Source organism: Ambystoma mexicanum, chromosome 6q (assembly GCF_040938575.1).
Source record: "Ambystoma mexicanum isolate Mex_15411 chromosome 6q, UKY_AmexF1_1, whole genome shotgun sequence".
Lineage (NCBI taxonomy): Eukaryota > Metazoa > Chordata > Amphibia > Caudata > Ambystomatidae > Ambystoma > Ambystoma mexicanum.
In genome coordinates, this window is record NC_090937.1 from 1,107,167,891 (window position 1) to 1,107,186,136 (window position 18,246).

Here is an 18,246-nt window from a genome sequence, read left to right on the forward strand (position 1 = left end):
GGGAAGGATACATACCTGGAACTTCTTCCAAGGCTATTTAAACCCCACCCGAACAGCCACACGTGCTTCGCGTTGTTCTGCATCTAGCAGCTGGACGCTCACCGTGTCTGCTCCTGCATCCTGACTTCTGCCACGCCTGCCAGCATCCTGGATCACCTGCAAAGGAAGAGAAGAGAAGAGATGAAGGAAAAGTCCTTACCTGCTAAATCCGCATCCCGGAGACATCTCGCCGACAATCCTGAAAAGGAAGACTTTAATTTAAAAGCTGATCGCGACGATCGCTGCAGCGCCGCATTCCACTCACCTTTACAGGGTGCCTCCATGTTCAGCAGCGATCATCCGGATTCGCAGTCACGCCCCAGCGCCTAGGGAGAAAAACACCAGAACAAAAGGTGAGAGAGAGAAGGGAATAAGGAAAGCTAAATCTCCATGTTAAGACTTACCTGTTGATTCATTCCCTCTTCATTTCGGGTCCGCGCCGCATCCTGGCATTTCCGGACCCCGGCCCCTAAGGGGAAAAAGAGACATCAGCGTTAATGAGCGAATGAAAAGACATTACCAAAAAACGCTCATTAAAGACTTACCTGATTTCTACAAGGATTTCACCTCTCATCTCGGGTCGGTGCCTGTTCCCCGGCATTCCGTACCCCGGCCCCTATGGGGAAAAAGACACTAGCATTAGTACATTAATGCATGGACACAAGGGGAACCTCTTATCAAAAAACGTACCTGGAAGCCAAGCAAGTTTGGTTCTCACCAATCCGAAAATCCAGTGAAGTAACTGGATACCAACGCGCCCCTGCATCAGAAGCAGGATGGAGAGCTCGTCCTTCCAGACCCTAAGGTGAGACGCTACGAGAAATCACAGAAGGGTTTCAAGGAGGGTGAGAGGGGAAAGTGGGAGGCCAATTGCATTACCTCGCAGACAGTTAATCCCCTATTTTCGCCTACAGAAGGATACTTCTGCGAGCCAGACAAGCCAGATTTGGGGGCCCGGTCCAGTCCGTCTTCCGAACCCTGCGCATCACCTTAGAAGAGGTCACAGCAGCGCGAACCAGGCCAGCACCTCCGTGGGAGTCAGGTGAGCGTAACACCCATCAACCGGTATGTGACTTAGAAGCTGACGTTACAGAGGAGATGTCGACTGTGTAAGGAAAGCATGGTATCAACAGTAAGACAGACAAGTGACCACAGTTCAAGGTTGTTTATTGAACTTCAACAAGGCTATGATAAACGCCTATCAAATTCTAAATCTACAGATGGGAGCAAGCTACAACCATCAAATAATAATAACACAGCCCTAGTTGAGAAAAAGTCAAAATAAAAGACTGTATAATAAAGAAAACCTATTGCCAATCCTTACCTCGAAATACAGTGTAGGGAATAATGTTATGAAAAGAAAGAAGTGTTTAAAATGATATGTCAGGATGTTCAGGCCGTTGGCCTTGCGTCCCCACGTTTTCAGCACGGGACAAGGCGGTTCACTCGGGCATAGCACACACTCTGGCTTCTTCGGCACAAGGACACAGTTCAATAACCAGCATCAGGGCCTTCTGTACCCAAGTCTCTTTACTTATCAAAGTCCTTTGACTCAGAGGCTCTTTTCACTTCAGGAAAGGGAGGACCCTGTCCCTCAGGAGTTCCCGGTCTAGGTGTTCTGCACTGGCTTTAAATACCTGGGTACATGGGTAGGGCCCAACCTCAATGATTTTACACATGAAAACCTTCACCCTATCACCGACAGGTTTGCTTAGGATGTAACTCACCGGAAGTCTCACTAGCTGACATTGCTAGGGAAAGCTGCTCTATTTAAAATGCTGACCCTACCTAGATATCTATACATTTTGCAAAATTCTCTACTCATCGCCAAGGAAGAATTTGCTAAAGTGAACAGTGCCCTCCGAACTATTTTATGGGGAGGTGGACAAGCCTGTATCACCTTGGATATATTGCAAAGATTGGTCTGGTATGGAGGCTTTAGTCTACTCACCATGCGAGGCTACTACTTGGCCGGCCAACTAGCAGTAGTGAATGATTGGTTACATGGAGATCCTACATTCAAGCATGTTAGGTCTGAGAGGAGATGGGTGCAGGGATTACCCCATACTCAAATCCTCTACAGTGACACAAAGTAGCTATCACTCCGGAGTATACTGTATCACACTAGACGGGTCTCGGCAGAGGTACATCGACGGGTGGGATGGTCTGGTGACCTTCCTTACTTCAGCCCCTATGGCACAACGTAAAACTCTAGGAAGTTGATACAATGGGCAGTCTTAGGACATGGGAGAGACATAACATATTGCATCTTTCAGATGTGGTAAAAGAGGGCAGACTGATTCTCTTCAAGGAGATACGAACGTCGTTCGTACTCCCGACCTACGAACAATTCTGCTACCTGCAGTTATCACATGCCCTAAACGCCAAAATCCAAACCTTAGAAGATATTACGCCATGCTCTCCTCTGGAGGTAAACTTACTCCCAGAGCATATCTGCACAAAAGTCACATCCACCCTACACCAGGTTATTACGGCCTTTGGGTCCAGGGATCTAACAAGCCTCAAGGCCAGGTGGGAGGGGGATGTTGGCTCACTAGAAGCAGAGGAGTAGGTGGACGCATTGATGTTTTCCAGGGAGTTTGGGATGCTGGTCAGAATACTGCTAATACAATAAAAATACTCCATAGTGTATACTATTCCCAGGTAGCTCTGTCTGCGATGTGAAAGGTCAGAGGGTAGCTTTGTGCACACCATTTGGGAATGCCAGCAAGTTCTTCACTTCTGGAAGACATGCTTAGACAAACTAAATAGGGTCATGAGCCTGGAGACCGAGCTGGATCCAAAACTGTTACTCTTGGGGATCAGGGGTAGGGTGGACTGCCTTTAGCAAACATGAAAAGCTATTCATGTCCACTGCTGGCCTGATGAAACAGACTATCGCTTCTGTATGCTGGGATGGCGGAACGTCCCAGACTCAGTAAGTGGATATCTGCATTGGGCACATGCATGGCCTTTGAGAATAAAGTCCTCAATGACTGTGGTTGCCTGGGGAACAGTGAGAAAATATGGTGGAACGGGAGGGAGATGTGATTGTAGGGAGATGGTTAAGGGAATACAGCCTGGATTAATGTGGACCTTATCCTATTGATTTGTTCCCGGTTGTTTCATGCACGCAAACCCTCTAGTACTCTGACAATTTGCGAACTACCCAATCATGTTATGTTGTATTTTACTTTGCTGTAAGAAGTTACAGTTTAAAACAAGAACACGTGATTAAAATGAAAATCTGTAACCTAATTTCTAAAATCTGCTTAAATTGATGGATTTTGCTAAAACAAAACAATGATTAATAAGATGAAGATTTATTTATGTTACTGAAAAGAATATTGGTGGGAACCCCATTGAATAGAAGATCCATTCTTCAGGATTTACTGTTCTGAGCTTATTGGTTTTATGCTCAAATTAATCAAAATTCAGTTTTTCGCTTGTTTGATAGAATGCAAAAACAAATCCTAACCTAGGAAATTATTTATCGCCATTTATGCGACACTAAACATTATTAGTAGATTATTACCTAAGTTATTTAAGGCACACAATCGGCACGTGACCACGACCTTCAATTTACCTACAAAACAAAACATCTAGGAATATTACTATAATTTGTTTTTTATTTTACAGGAGACAAACAATGTGAGGGATGCAGTATATGGAATGCTAAGTAGAAACTAAATGTTGAGAAGTGAGAAGGTATGTTTAAAAAATGTAAATCTTATCCAAGTAAGGTCTTCACAATTTTAACTTTTGTCAGCGAACAGCCTTTAAATCACAAAACTGGTATGAAAAACAGTAACGATTTAGAAGTTGACCTGCAAGCTTTTCGTTATTTTCTAATTAAACGATAAATGTAATGCTGTCAAACTCACATTTTACAACTTGTCCGTGAAGGTTATCAGTTAATGTAACCATGCCATACCTAGAGCTAGCATTTAACATCACAGATGTACATTCTACAGCTTGTGTTTTGTGCTTTTCTGTTTATGACCCAGGCAGGAAATGTATGTATGGTTTGATTTTCCTGCTGAAGCTATACATCTCCACATATCCGGCCCCTCCCCACCTTCCATACCAGAGCGAGCAAATGCAGGGCCAGAAAAACAAGCATAATGGATAAATGTTAAAAATAAAGAATTTGAACTGGTTAAACAGGTATTTAAATGAAATATACATCCCCTATACAAAAGTTACCATAATCAATAACACTAAGTGTCTTCCAAGACTGTATAAACATTACAGTTACATTAGGATAGAATACGTTGGCACTTCCTTGAACATTTTGTTGTCACTAATATAAGTTAAGTGAAGAGAAGCAAAAAAAGAAGGGAACTAGCATTGGGGATTCATGCAAATTTGCACCATCTCTGTTCCATTTTAAAGAGAAACCGTCTTCTGTCAGAGTCTTCATATAAAACTAAGGTGCTAGCTCCCATTCACTTGGAAAAGATGCCTGTTGACGTGTAATCAATTTGGTATGCCTTTAAAAATAAAGGCTTGTTGCATGTTTTTGAGCATTTGTTCCAAGTAATGCTTATGCCTTTGGAAAACCATTCGAAAGAATGTACGGTGAACTGGTCCATGCATCAATCCAATTTGGTTTGCTATTCAATTGCTTTGCAGATAAGATGACATGAAACATTAGTAAATGTATTTGATTTTTCACTTAATAAATACAAATAGAAAGCCATCGGTATTCAAGAAGGGATACAGTACAGTAAAAGACAAGCAACACCACTAACTGATTTAAAAGAATCCTTAATTTGCCAAGAACAAAAACTATTTTTCATTTTAACAGCTACTTTTACCATAGGCCCTTTTGTGTTCGTAGCTCTCAATAACCTTGTCTTTGTGTAACGTGTACATTTAAATTGATCATTTACTTTAGCATAAGGGAAGTTAGAGTTGTGGCAAAATGGAAATTAAATGCTCCAAGAAAAAGAAAGAAACATTACAGGAACAGCAACAAAACAAACTTTCCTGTAATGTCAGGCCATCAGTCCCTTTAACAAACCACTCCTCTGTATTCAATACATTTCTGTATTGCTTTTCAATATAAACGTTGGCAGCCAGGGTGCTTTATATTCGTGTGAATTTTGGTCTGGGAATTACGGCATTTCCGACAGTGTTATCAAATTACCATTATTTCAGACAACCAAGAGCAATGTGACAATTCTAGCTGGCAAGTCAGAGGTAGACGTTGTGCGTGTTGCTTACAGTGACCCAGCCTAATAAATCATTTCAATCATTTAGAACCGGAAATACTAAGACTTCGGTTTATCAGGGCAAGTAGATTACATTTTAAATAACTCATTGAACTGCCACTTTTACTTGAAAAGAAACAAGATAGATATGTACACAAAATAAATGTTGCAATGAAATACAGAAGATGCTAACAAATACTCTGTTGCATCTGTTTTAAAGTAGCTTCAACTAAAAGCTGCCTACTATACATTGTCAAAACAACAGTATCTTCACCATCATAGGAAGTGTAGTATGAATCAGAACAAATGAAGAAAAGAAAAGATAATTTTCACTTTGACTATAAATGGATATTAGATTAGCAATAGATAGCAGTCCAAACTGATATTGTTGGAATTTGAAAAACTAGTCTTAAGAGCCAGCAAAATATTTTTTTCACATTTTTTGAAAAAGTGACTAGAAATAGGCCACAACGATTTTTACACTACATATCTGCAAAAAGAATCTCTAGGTGAAGTTTCTTTTTATACACATATACAAAGTTTAGACAGCAATATACACAATCACAGTGAGGACATTGGTATATGTACCAATTTAAGTATATAGCAGCTTTCAAGGAGAGCAATGCTGCACAGAAAGCATAGCTGACCTGTCAAATAGCGATCACCCATGGTTCCCTGAAACAGGAATACAGTGCAAAAAAAGCAACATGCGTTTTTGATACAAACAGCAATTTATGGAAAACGGCTGACATAACTGTGGTAACAATGACTCTGCAGCTGTGGTTCATAAATTCCTATGGCATCCGTTTCTCTTTATACCATTCCACAAATTCATCCAGCAGCACTGGCCCTGTAAAGAAAAAGAAAATAAACATTACCATTTCTAAATTTTGTTAAAAAACCAATCTAGGCTACCGAACACTTTCATTAAAACAACTGACAGCATTTAAATGCAATCCAACCGAAGATATTTTCCATTCAACTGAAAAGTGTGATTAAAAAAGAAAACAGGAATTCTCAACCACTACATAATTCATTATGAACTAATTCAGAAATAAAAGTCTGATCTCAATTAAATTCTATTTAATCAGTTTAGGATTCAGGGGTCTGTGGGGAATGCATTAATGTAAATAATATTTTTTTTAATAATAATTCTTTTATTTTTATACTTGTGATATAATACAACATTTGGACTTTACACAACATATAAAACAGATATAGAGCAGATAGAATATATAAAGCATATCAAATTGTAAAATGTGAAATGACGCAACCCATAGTAATAATAATAATATATATACAATGCAATGCAATTCATTACAGGATAGCAAAGCAAACGCAAAAGAGACCAGGAGAGGGATACAAGGTGATAGACGGAAGAGTATGTCCTCAGGTACCATTAACCCAATTTCATTGGTCGGGCAATAGGATTTTGACAAGCCGCCAGACTCTAAATAGGGCAAGCTGCACTGAGATGGAATAGGAATTTAAGCAATAGTGCCAAAAGGAGTCTGGGATAATTGCCTCATAAGTGTGAACAACTTTGCCCAACATACACATATATAACGGCCCCAATTCAGCACATTGGTAAGGACATGTCATGCTGTCCCCATCTGACCAGGTTTACCACATATTCGGAAGATCCGAAGGTCCGCAGGTACTTTCAGGCGGGGGCCCACCACGGACAATAATGGGAGTTGGTTTATACGTAACTTTAACATAAATTGCCTGAGTTCTGGAGCCGGGCAAAGCTGTACCTAAAGCTGGATCTTTCGGTAACTGTGGACAACTGTTGACACTGTCTTGTATCCTTTCAGCTTTGCCAGATAGTTATAATTCTCACACCAGTCCCACCAATTTAGTTTATGTTCAAAAGATTTTTTCAGGTGAACATACCGATGTTCTCTCTTTCTGGCAAATGGCCAAACAATCATCGTGAATAGGGTTTCATTCAAGGTCTTATCATTAAAACCTTGTGTGACCCTCTCAGAGTCATAACTGTCCCCGACCAGTGTGAGTAGCTTGCAGATGGGTCCAGTGCAGGATTTTAGGTAAAAGGAACCCCCTGGCGAGGAGGGCCATGCCCCTTAATGACGTTAGGCCTAATTCTAGGCGAAGATATTCCATGGGGCACGAGGGACTTAATCCCAACACCGCTCACCAGTAATGACCTTCCAATTTGTTCAGCCTGGTCAGATCCTGAACCGCCAGGGCTTCGAGGCCATAGAGAATGGCAGGGACAAAGCATTGCTGGTAAAGCTTAACAATCCCAGTCATACTATAGCCTGCAGTACCCTTAGCAAAGCTGCAGGCTTCCAAAGTAAGTATTTTAGCTCGTCTTGTTATGTTGGCAATTATCAAGTCGTAACTTGACCGAGCAGCAAACTCTAACCCCAGGTAGGGATAAGATTGGGCATACTCTATGGGTCCAGAGGTTGCATTGATTCTAGTCTGGCTGATCTTATTTCCACTAATCAATCTGATGATAATTTTTCCCAGATTAATGGTCAGACCCAACAGGGATGCGTAGTTAGCAAACTCATTAAGCATGCTCTTTATCCCAGACATGGTCCTGTCAAAAAGTAGCAGGTCATCAGCAGAGCATGTCCACAATAGGAGACATACCCAGCTTAGGGGGACAATTAGATTTGGTGGCCATGCAGGGGAGGAGATCAGTAATACAAATTGTAGAACATAGGAGCTGCCACACACGCCTGCGTTACCCCCAAATGTATAAACATATGGTCCGATGCCGCCCCCTCGTTGTTCAACCTAACCTTTGCTGATTTGTCGCTATGCAGCAGTTTCATAACATGCATGATCCAGCTAGGGCAGTTCATGGCTCCAGGTTTGGCCCACAAGGTCTCCCTAATCAAAAGCGCTGCGGAAGTCGAAGGCAATATATAAAGTAGTATCCTTCCTGCTGTGCGTGGTATTGATCAACTAGTCTAGCACTCTTAAATTATGTATGGTGTTCGAACCAAGCCTAAAACCTGTTTGGGCAAAGTTGAGCACCTGATTAACACTAGCCCAGTCTTCCAGTTCCCTAAGTACAAGTGACATGAAGATCTTGCCCATGACGTCCAACATGACGTCCAACATATTCATGTAAAGACACTGCTGCAGTGAACCTTCCAAAGGAAGGGGAAAAAAAGATGTCTCAATGAATGATTAATGAACTTCACTTACATGCTCCATCTTCATCATAGTTGCTCAGGTCAAGGTTAATTGTTCGGCTAAATTCTAACACGTTGCACCATTGGTCCTTGTTAATGACTTTGTATTTTGATTGCTGTTTTGAGAAAAGATACATACCATGAACAAGAAGGGAAGGACATGCATGGAGATGTGGTAACCATCAGGACATTGAAACTCGTTTAGAATCAGAATGAACATTTCTACTATGTATAGTTTTGCAGCTCCATTTTAAGCCATTCATAATCTTCATATATCAACCAGCCCTTGAAAAACTCATATCTAAGTACAGTTTTAATGAAGAAAATTACTTTTTTCACATATACAAAAGAGAATTATCCAGAGTTCGTAATTGTGTGACATGCATGTGCCTATGTAATTAACATGCCAGCAATACATTTTTTTAAATGTACCCAAGGATATTGGTTAATCTTTTCTTTTGCTACACCTCTATCAAACAAGTTCTTCATTTTTCCTTTTAATTGAAAGTTTAAGATACGTAAAATAAACAAATACATGCAAAACATGAAAATTGTCTTCACTTCTACATTCCTGGTTTGGAAAAGAAGTGGGAAGAGGACGTAATTCCATTTAACACACTGTTCCTCCAACTTGCTCGTAGGAGGTACACGTCTTTGATCCAGTTTGAATGCTTGTTCGCCACTACAAGTAATTCAAGACCAGACAGAACATCTTCAGAGGATACCCATCAGTTCTAATTGCTGCTGAAACTATTAAAGTTAAAACCTACTCTCCCACCAAACTATACAGATTTTAAAACCTCCCCAAACTAAACTAATTCTGCAAACAAAGTTTGGCAGCTACTTCATAGTCTTGTAAAACGTAAACAAATGCTGTTGAGCCAAGCAATAAACAGTGAGATTAGGGATAGGCACCAACTTCTGTAGCCTATCTTTTTTGCTTTTTCGGGTTTAGTACTAGGTAGTATTAAAAACAGAAGCACTAATAGTATATGTCTGCAAATGGGCCACAAGCTTGATGCAGGATTTCTTTTTTAGATTAATAGAACTAATTGGGTAGGATGTAGTCACTCAGTTCATACACAACCGAATACACATTCAAATTAATTTCTTCACCAACAAAGCATACATCAATTGCCAAAATACCATCTGCAGTGCTTTGTGGCCAGAGTAATAGCAGATGGAAAGAGAATTAAACAAATGACATAAAACATAATATCAAGCATCGCATTTTTTCTGAGAACATTGTAAGCTTCCCCCGTGCACTGATACCACACAAGGTAGTTTCAGAGCATTATTGACCAGTACTTAACTTGCATATGGACATGTTCTGAAAGAAATATAAGAGGGAAAGAAAAATTTAAGGCTAAACTGTAAATAATCATCTATACCACTACGAGTGACTGGGTGTGAAATCCATGTGTAGAGAGAAGGAACAAGCACCCATGCACTTCGATTTAGTCTTAGGGACAACAAAGAAATGATGCTGCTGATTAAGTGGCAGAATGTACCTGGTTTAATTCCATGCCCAGCTCCATGGACAATGTGCAGCAACTTAAATTTGACCCTGCTCCCCAACAGGCAAGAGCGAAGGATCGAAATCTGCAAAGCTTCACTAACAAGTGGGCAACAACATTCTGCAGTACCTTGAAACATCATGTAAAGAACCTACGCAGGTCCAAGTAGAACATTCAATTTGTCCAAGATGGAAAGCAATAAAGCCATAGTGGCCTGAACCCTATTGGTAAAATAAAGGAAGTATTTTCTTCAGAACCATGACGTGTAAAAGCCTTGTTATATAAATAGACTCAAACTTTTTTCATTAACATTTTGCAACAATTTATACGAGACCGTTGCAAGTCATTACCAGGTCAACAGACAAGGAAGAGAGAGAGAAAAGAGGAGGAAACGAAAATGTATTTAAGAACATACATATGACTCATCAGGAACACAGCACAGTATATGGCACACATTTGAAATTCCTCTCCACCCAACAGAGTTCAGAAACCCCCTAGGGCTAAAGAACCATCAAGTCCACATATGCAAAGCAATCCAAGTGAACAAACTCAAAGCAGTGAAACATGCATAAGTATTGAATATCTGTGGGTCTTTCAGACGGTCAAAAAGCAGAGGCTGTTTTGGGGTACTTCTAGAAGTTGTTGGATACCATGGCTGACATTTACGCCATGAAAAGAACACCTCGATCTTCATTCACCAATAAGCAATAATTGGGGTGTTTGAAGACTTCTGAAAATGTGCAAGGGTTAAATGTGCTGCATTCAATAATTGTATGTATATTTGTACCGCGCACCAATGACCGACAAAAACAAGCAAAAACAAAGAGCAGCTCTAATGCTGCTGAAGCAGAATATGTACAAATTAGTGTATTTTGAGGCATAACCAAGAGAACATATTTAATAAAGGAGAAATGTTTTACATTTCTTTTAAAGATTTCAACTGACTTCAGGTCCCTAAGATCTGCTAGAAGGGCATTCCAGGCTCTTAGTGCAGCGTTAGCAAAGGAGCAAATGAAGGATTTGTTAGTTTTACAACATGGGATCTTTAGGCGATTGGTGTTGTTAGATCTTAAGGCTCTTGCGTAATGTTTTGTAGTCAGCCGTTCTTTTAGGTAGCAGGGCATAAGATCCAGGCGACATTTATTTTTGAGTGATCAAAAGTAGCCAGAACTGAATTCTGGCCCTCACTGGAAGCAAGTGCAGATGTCGCCTAGCGTCCGACACATGGTCTCTCCAATTAAGTACAGTAACCACCCTAACCGCGCTATTCTGTATCACCTGGAGGCCGTCATAATCTGTTTGCGAGCTGCCAATAAGCAGGATCAGCAATAATCGAGTTTGTAACAGATAATTGGTCTCTGCGTTCCTTTTTTAAATGAAGGGCCAGAGTTCTGCAAGATGTTTGATATAATAGGTGGATGCAGAGATCAGCCTGCTTATCTGTGCCCTCAGGTTGAGGTTCTGGTCTAGAATTCTGCCCAGAGTTTTAACTGTACTCTGAACCTCGATTTTATAATCTGCGATGGACAATCTTTTGTAAAGTGGTCCTAACTTTTGGATTTTTTTTCCATTAGCCAGCCACCATAAGCTCGGTTTTATCTTTGTTGAGAGCCAACCCACTTTGAATCATCCATAAAGAAACATTTGGCAAAGCAGTAAAACCAGACACTGTATAGATTCCTTCCTTATTCTTATTCCAGAATATGGATTACTAGTAGGTCCATTGAGATTTGTGCAACCATTATTTATTTTATATGGACCTAAACCTCTTCCCAGAAGGATTGTGCTGTGGGACAAGCCTACCAAATGTGGCCAAAAGCCCACACTTTGCCACAAATTAAAGCTACTAACCGTAGTGACTAGAGTACTCAGTCCATAGATCCCTTTCGTCCATCCTTGTGGGCATCCCCCAACCTGGGGATGGTACGGGAACCTTTGGCAGCAGAAAAATTGAGCTTCCCCTTTAATTCAAGTTTAGCCTGTGGGGGCGCTGCCTCTGGCGTGGAAACGCACTGTCGAGGCCCTGTCATCCGGAGCCTCACCTCAGTCAACTTTGAACACATTGGACACTTAGATACGTGGCTATGCTTATTACCCATTAGCCTTCGGCATACTAGCAGGGGATGGCGAGGGGGAAGTATAGAGGAAAGAGGACTGTGGACTATGAGTACACTAGTCACTACAGTGAGTAACTTTAATTACTCATACGTCCTGTCGTCTTTCCTCCATCCTTGTGAGTGATTCCACCGAACAAGACCATAGGGTGGAGCTGTCATAACCTGCCTCATATCTAGGATGAAGTAAAAAGGTTCTTTAGAACCGCCTGACCAAACACTGCATCGCGCCTGGAGCTGGTGTCCAGCGAGTAGTGCCTACAGAAGGCTGATGGAGTGGCCCAAGTAGCTGCCTTACTGATGACATTCCAAGAAGCATGTCTCTGAAACACAATGGCTATGGCCTTGGCTCTGACCGCATGTGCATGGATCCCCTCAGGAACAGGTCTGTCCATGGCCGTGTACGCCTTTCGAAATAGCCTGGACCATCCAACGGGCGATGGAAGCCTGAGAGCCAGTGGAGGAGCCCCCAAAATTCACAAACAATGCCTCGGACTTCCTGAAGGATTTCGTCTGCGAGATATAAAACTTGAGGACCCTCTCGAGATCCAATGAATGCAGGACCCCCTCTGTCTATGACTGCAGGTTCGTGAAGAACACCGGCAGGCATAACACTTGATTCAGATGAAAAGGAGAGACCACCTTTGGCAAGAAGTTCGGGTAAGTGCACAAGATGACCTTGTTGTTGTGAAACATGGCAAAGGGCTTGCGCAAGGACAACACCTGCAGCTCACTAGCCCTGCATGCACAGGTGAGGGCCACCAGTAAAACTGTCTTTAGTGTCACCAAGCGGATGTCCACAAAGGCCATTGGCTTGAAAGGCTTGCGCTGCAAGGCTAAAAGAACATTGAGGTCCCAGATTGGGTGCGGCTCATACACTGGCGGAAAAAGCCTAGAGAATCCCTTAAGGTGGGCGTTAACCACCGGATTGGCCCCAGAAAAACACATGCTCAGGGGACTTCTGTTAAGCCCCAAGGGCCACCAAATAAGTGTGGCACGTATCTACCTGAACTCCAGCAAGAGCTAGGTGTGCTGAAAAAGCCAGTACGTCATTCAGAGGAAAGGTGGACGGGACCCTGAGAGTACAACTGCAGCAGATTCGAAGACCAGTGTCTCGAAAGGCCAGTGGGGGGCAATCAGGATGAGGCTGCAACCCACCGAAGCCCGAAACTTGCTGAGGGTCAAATGGAGCAGAGCGTGGGTGGGAAAGCGTAGCACCGGCGGCCGTGTGTCATGACCCTTACCCCTGGCCCTCACTGGCAAGTCAGCCTTCCAGTTAGGGCCAGGTCAAAGGCCTTAAAACCTCATCCAAGACTCACTTGGAGTCAGTCCTTAGAATGGGACTATTTACTTGGGACTATTTAACTTGGGGGGGGGTGGGGGGGTTCAGCCAACATGGAGGCACACACACAGCTCAGTTACAAGGAACTGAGCTATGCAGTCTAGTCTTTTGGGTGTGGCAGGCCTGGGACTATTTTACCTGGACTAATTTACCCGAGACGATTTAAACCGCACCCAAACAGCAGAACATGCTTTTGTGATGTGGGCAGCGTAACGCTCACTGTGTCCAGTTCTTTGATGCCAGCTTACCTGAAACCAAGGACCTGCAGAGAGAGAAAGAACACTACAAAACTTACCTGGACAGTATCCTGTCTTCAATCCATCGCCGACTTCAGTTCCACTCACCTGAAGGTACGAACTGCATCATCCGGCACCGCATGCATCCTGGAATACCATAACCTGGAAAGAGGAGAAAGAAAGACAGCATTAGTAAGGGTTTACTCACGTTTCCTCCCGAACGAAGAAAGCCACACAAATCTTACGTGGGTTGTCATCTCCTGGTCAGTATCATCGCTGGAACATTACGGCGCTCAGCGAGGAACATCGCGACCTGCAAGGAGAGAAAAGACACAGGTTAGCAATACAAAAGGCGAAACAGCGCATCGCGCATTACTCACCGGACAGCTTCGCGCACACTGCGCTTTCGCCTACCGGCCCATGCTCATCTTCAAACTGCATGACAACACCAAAATACCTTTCCATACCTAAAAGGAAAGAAGCAAGACATTATTATTCGAACTAAGAGGTAAATAAGAACTGCATTTAAAGACTGTAAAGCAGAAAACCTACGGAGTCGCAGCAGGCCTGGATTCCAACAAGGGGGCTTGCACCAGTGAAGCAACGTGGTCGCTGCTCGCCCCCCACATCTACGCGCCCCTGCCACGAGGAGCAGGACAGAGAATCCACCTTTTACAATATTAAGGTGAGGAGAAGGCCCAAGTGGGAGGAAGGAATTGAGGCCAATGGAGGTGGGAAAACAAAGACAATCTGGTATTGAATCCAGCTCTCCCATATTGCAGACCCATCTTTAACCAGAGGCCTTACTAAGGGACCGGGAGAGGGTTCGAGAGTGTAAATCATCCAACCAGGGCTGGGTGGCATCCCCGTGGATACCAGGTGAGCGTAACACCGTGCCAACTGATCTGGAAGGCATCTCTCAGAGACCCTCAACCCCATCGTGCCCATGAAGCAAACTGGGGGCACTTGTAATACAAAGGGGATGCAAACAAATCCAGGTCTGTGAACCCCTAAATCTGGAACAGGGGCAACAGGGAGTCAGTGTGCAACTCCCACTCTCAGGTGTTGAACCCGAAGCTGCTCAACTAGTCCGCTTCCGCATGGCTCCCCAGGAGGTGGATGGCTGAAATCCAAACTCCCTCCATCAGGGCCCATTCCCAGATTGATACCGTCACCATGCGGAGGGGGGAGGGAATGTGCGCCACTCTGCTTGTTCAGGTAACTCATCATAGTAGAATTGTCCGTCTTTCCCAGAACAGACCTGTCCCTGATGAGGGTCAAAAGCCTCGAGGGCCAGGCCCACTGCCCTGAACTCAAGTAGATTGATATGTAGGAGGGCTTCCATCCTGGACCATGTGCCATGAATCGCGTAAAGCTCCAGAGTAGCCCACAGCCCGAAAGAGAAGAGCCAGTCGTCACCACCAGTGAAGGCTCCGTCTTGTGAAGGAGGCTCTCACTGAAACAGTGCCATCCATCATCCACCTGCCAAGATCAGGCAGTAGGAGCGGTGGTATTGGGATTGAAAACCTGTCTCTTGATCTTAATTGGCCACCAGGTGGAGCTGGAGGCACCTCATCCTGAGGAGAGTGTGCTGTACAGTGAGCTCGGAGGAGGCCAGCAGGCCAAGAATGTGTTGGAACCACCATGCCGAGGTGGTCGAGTTGGCCAGAAAGTGCCCAAATGCCTTACGGAGGGACAGGAGCATCTCGGGCATAGGGAGCACCCGCTGAATGATAGTGTTCCAACGCACCGCTAGGGAGACCAGTTCCCGAGATGGGCACAACTGTGACTTCCTCTGGTTGAGGGAGAACCCCAGCTGATGAAGGATTTCCGCCAATCTCTGGAAGGAGTGCACCACCACTTCGGGTGACCCCGCCATCACCTGCTAGTTGTCCAAATAAGGGTATGGATAATGGCCCGCCAAGCGCAGAAGGCCTGCCACTGCATTCATCAACTTTGTGAAGACACAAGGGGCTGAGTTCAGGCCGAAGGGAAGCACCTTGTACTGGAATTGGTACGACAATCGTGAACCACAGAAACCTCCAATGCAGTCGGTAGATGGGTACATGCAGGGATTCCTTACTTGAGGTCCAGGGAACACATCCATTCCCCTTCACACAGAGGCTTGGCTACGATCCACGACAACTCTCAGGCCAGCTTGGTTGTTCTTGGGTATCGCAAAAATCCTGGAATAGTACCCGGAAACTCCTGACTAAAAGAGGAAACTGATCTATCGCCTGCATCTCCAAGAGCAAAAGGACCTTCTGTAAAAGAGCCGGGGACCCGATCTAACGAAGAGGAGGAGATGCTGGCAGAGGCAAAGGAAGAGGAAAACTGAAGCCCGTGGAGACTACGGATAAGATCCGTAGGCTGCTGAAAAGATGCTTCCAGGTGTCCGGGAAAAGAGCCCAACGGCCCCCCCACTGGCAAGCTGTGTTCCCTGACTTTGATGTCACTGCTTCCTGGTGTTAGAGGCGGGGGCAGAGGAGGGGGAGCAGACAAACCTGCACAACGTCCTATGCTGCTTCCTCCTGTGGTCGCTGGGCGACTTATCAGGTCCCCATGTACCACGATCCCGGAACTCCTTGAAGCCGGAGAAAGCGCGGGTCTTGAACTCGATCCTGCCCCGAGACTGAGGGATGGATCTCTGTCCAGGTTTTGTCAGGATGTCCAAGAACTTGACAGTGTGAGTAGAGGTTTTCTTCTTTGTCAACTCATCATCGGTTGATGAATGAAAAAGGTCCACGCCCTCGAAGGGTAGATCCAGGATCCGCTCCTGCACTTCAGATGAAAACTTTCCATGCCGTCCTTCTCATCTGGACACCAAGGCACAGCCCTCTGCTGGCTGTGTCGATGTGGGGGAACAAAGACTCTGCGATGTCCTATGCAATGGCCCTGGCATCTGCCAGACCGGCCTTGGAGGCATGCTTGTCCGAATAGAGGCCGGGCAGAAATTCCCTGAGCTCCCACCATAGCTTCTGGTTAGCTGCAGCCAAGATGTGATGGTCGTGTCTGTGTTGGCTTGCCGCAGATGCAGTCCTGAGACGGAATAACAGTGCTTTCCCAAAGACTCGAGTACCTGGTCCTCCTTGGAAAGGCAACTGAAGGTGGCTCCTGTGGAGGAAGAGGATGAAGAACATTGTTTAGAATATGAAGAGGCCACAGCCACCACTGAAGAATGAGGCTGCGATTAGAAGGCCACAAGGGTTGGCTCCCCGTCCGTCAGCCTGAACCTGCAGTCCAGTTCATCTGGGCGTTGGCCCGAGGTTTCCCCCAGACCTTCCGCGCCACCTGCAGGACATCCTTCTCGAGAGGGATGCTAGATCGGATTGTGGTGCACTTACCCAAGACCTCTGCTAGCACTCCCGACTCCTAGGGGGAGGGGGAGGGGTTTCCTCGGGCAGAGGGACCCCCAAGATCTCTGCCAGACCCTGAAGGCGTCATGAAAGGTGTTTATGGATGCCGAGGGTTCATCGTCCTGGGAGTCACGATCCTTCTTTTTCATAGACTGAGGAGAGCCTGGGCCCTGGGCCAGGTACCAACAGGGTCCCCCTAAGTCCAGCACTGAAAACAGGTCCAATGGTTATTGAGGGGGAGACGTTGGTGGTACGTGAAAAGGTGGAGGGGTCTGAACAACTGGTAGGGCCTAGACCGGGGGAGGGACCTACACTGGAACTGGCAGCGCTGGGGGAATGGAAGGGGTACCCAGAGGAGGGTGCCGGGGAGGCAGCACCTGCAGGATGACCATCACAATATCCTTTCCGGAGACCCTTCATCCGAGGGGAAAGCATGAGGAAGAGGAAGCAGTCGAAGAAGCAGTCCTCACAAGCTGCCAAGTCCCTAGGGGCCCCTGCCCTCCAAGGCACTGGGTCTCCATTCCTGGTCAAAGCACAGAGGAGCCTGGGGGCATGTAGCTGTAAGGCTGTGATGGTTATATGTATCCCAAGGAGACCAGATGCCTGTATTGTACAATCCGCTGCTGCTTCCAGAGGGAACAGGACTGGGATCATCTTGCAAAGCCCATTCGATAGGCGAAAGCATGGGCAAGCCCCGAGTTGGATCCAAGATGGCTGCCACCCTGGCAGGCTCTGGCACGTGCCTCTCTAACATTCTTAAGCCTTGCGCCAGGCCGTGGGTGTGAGGGCGCGAAGGCCCTGAGCCACGAGAGGCCTCGGCCTCAGACAGGGGAGGGTACAGCTTTGTTCCTGCACCCGAAGCAGAAGCATCAACCTCAGAGATCTCTGGTAGGTGCTGAGCCTTCGGCCGGCCAGCCGGTAGTCTCAATGCCCTGACTCTCAATCTTGGAGCGCCCTCAGCACCTGTGCCAGTAGCCGTGCTGGATTGTGCCAAGGACAGACTCTTTGAGGTGACAGTCAACAATACCTCACCACCCCCCCCAGGGTTGAAGAGAACAAACTTGATCGCCCCTCCAAGGACAGCCTGATCGGGTTTGGGAGCCGGTAGCCAGGACGGCCCCAGGTCTGTCGCTGGAGTGCCAGAAGAGCCCCCGATCCCCTTGGCTTGGGAGACGGAAGTCTTAGAGGCCTCGGGCCTGCCTGAACCTGAACGTTGCATTCTTCAAACGCGAGTGGGCTTCCTTATTGGA

General features: G+C 45.2%; 1 protein-coding gene across 7 annotated transcripts in view; it reads right to left on the reverse strand.

Annotated features, from left to right (window-relative positions):
- Positions 1–3,650: 3,650 nt before the first annotated feature.
- Positions 3,651–18,246, reverse strand: part of DCUN1D4 (defective in cullin neddylation 1 domain containing 4) — a 960,807-nt gene continuing 946,211 nt past the window's right edge. For 4 of the 7 annotated variants that reach the window (XM_069631681.1, XM_069631677.1, XM_069631683.1 and 1 more), the window contains 2 exons: positions 8,445–8,547; positions 5,968–6,105 (listed from right to left, as the gene is read on the reverse strand). In XM_069631681.1, the coding sequence (XP_069487782.1) occupies positions 6,050–6,105; positions 8,445–8,547 (159 nt within the window). In that variant the 3' untranslated portion in view covers positions 5,968–6,049. Of the gene's footprint in view, positions 6,106–8,444; positions 8,548–18,246 lie in introns of all 7 variants that reach the window. The other 3 variants (XM_069631680.1, XM_069631678.1, XM_069631679.1) reach the window with 3 other exon arrangements.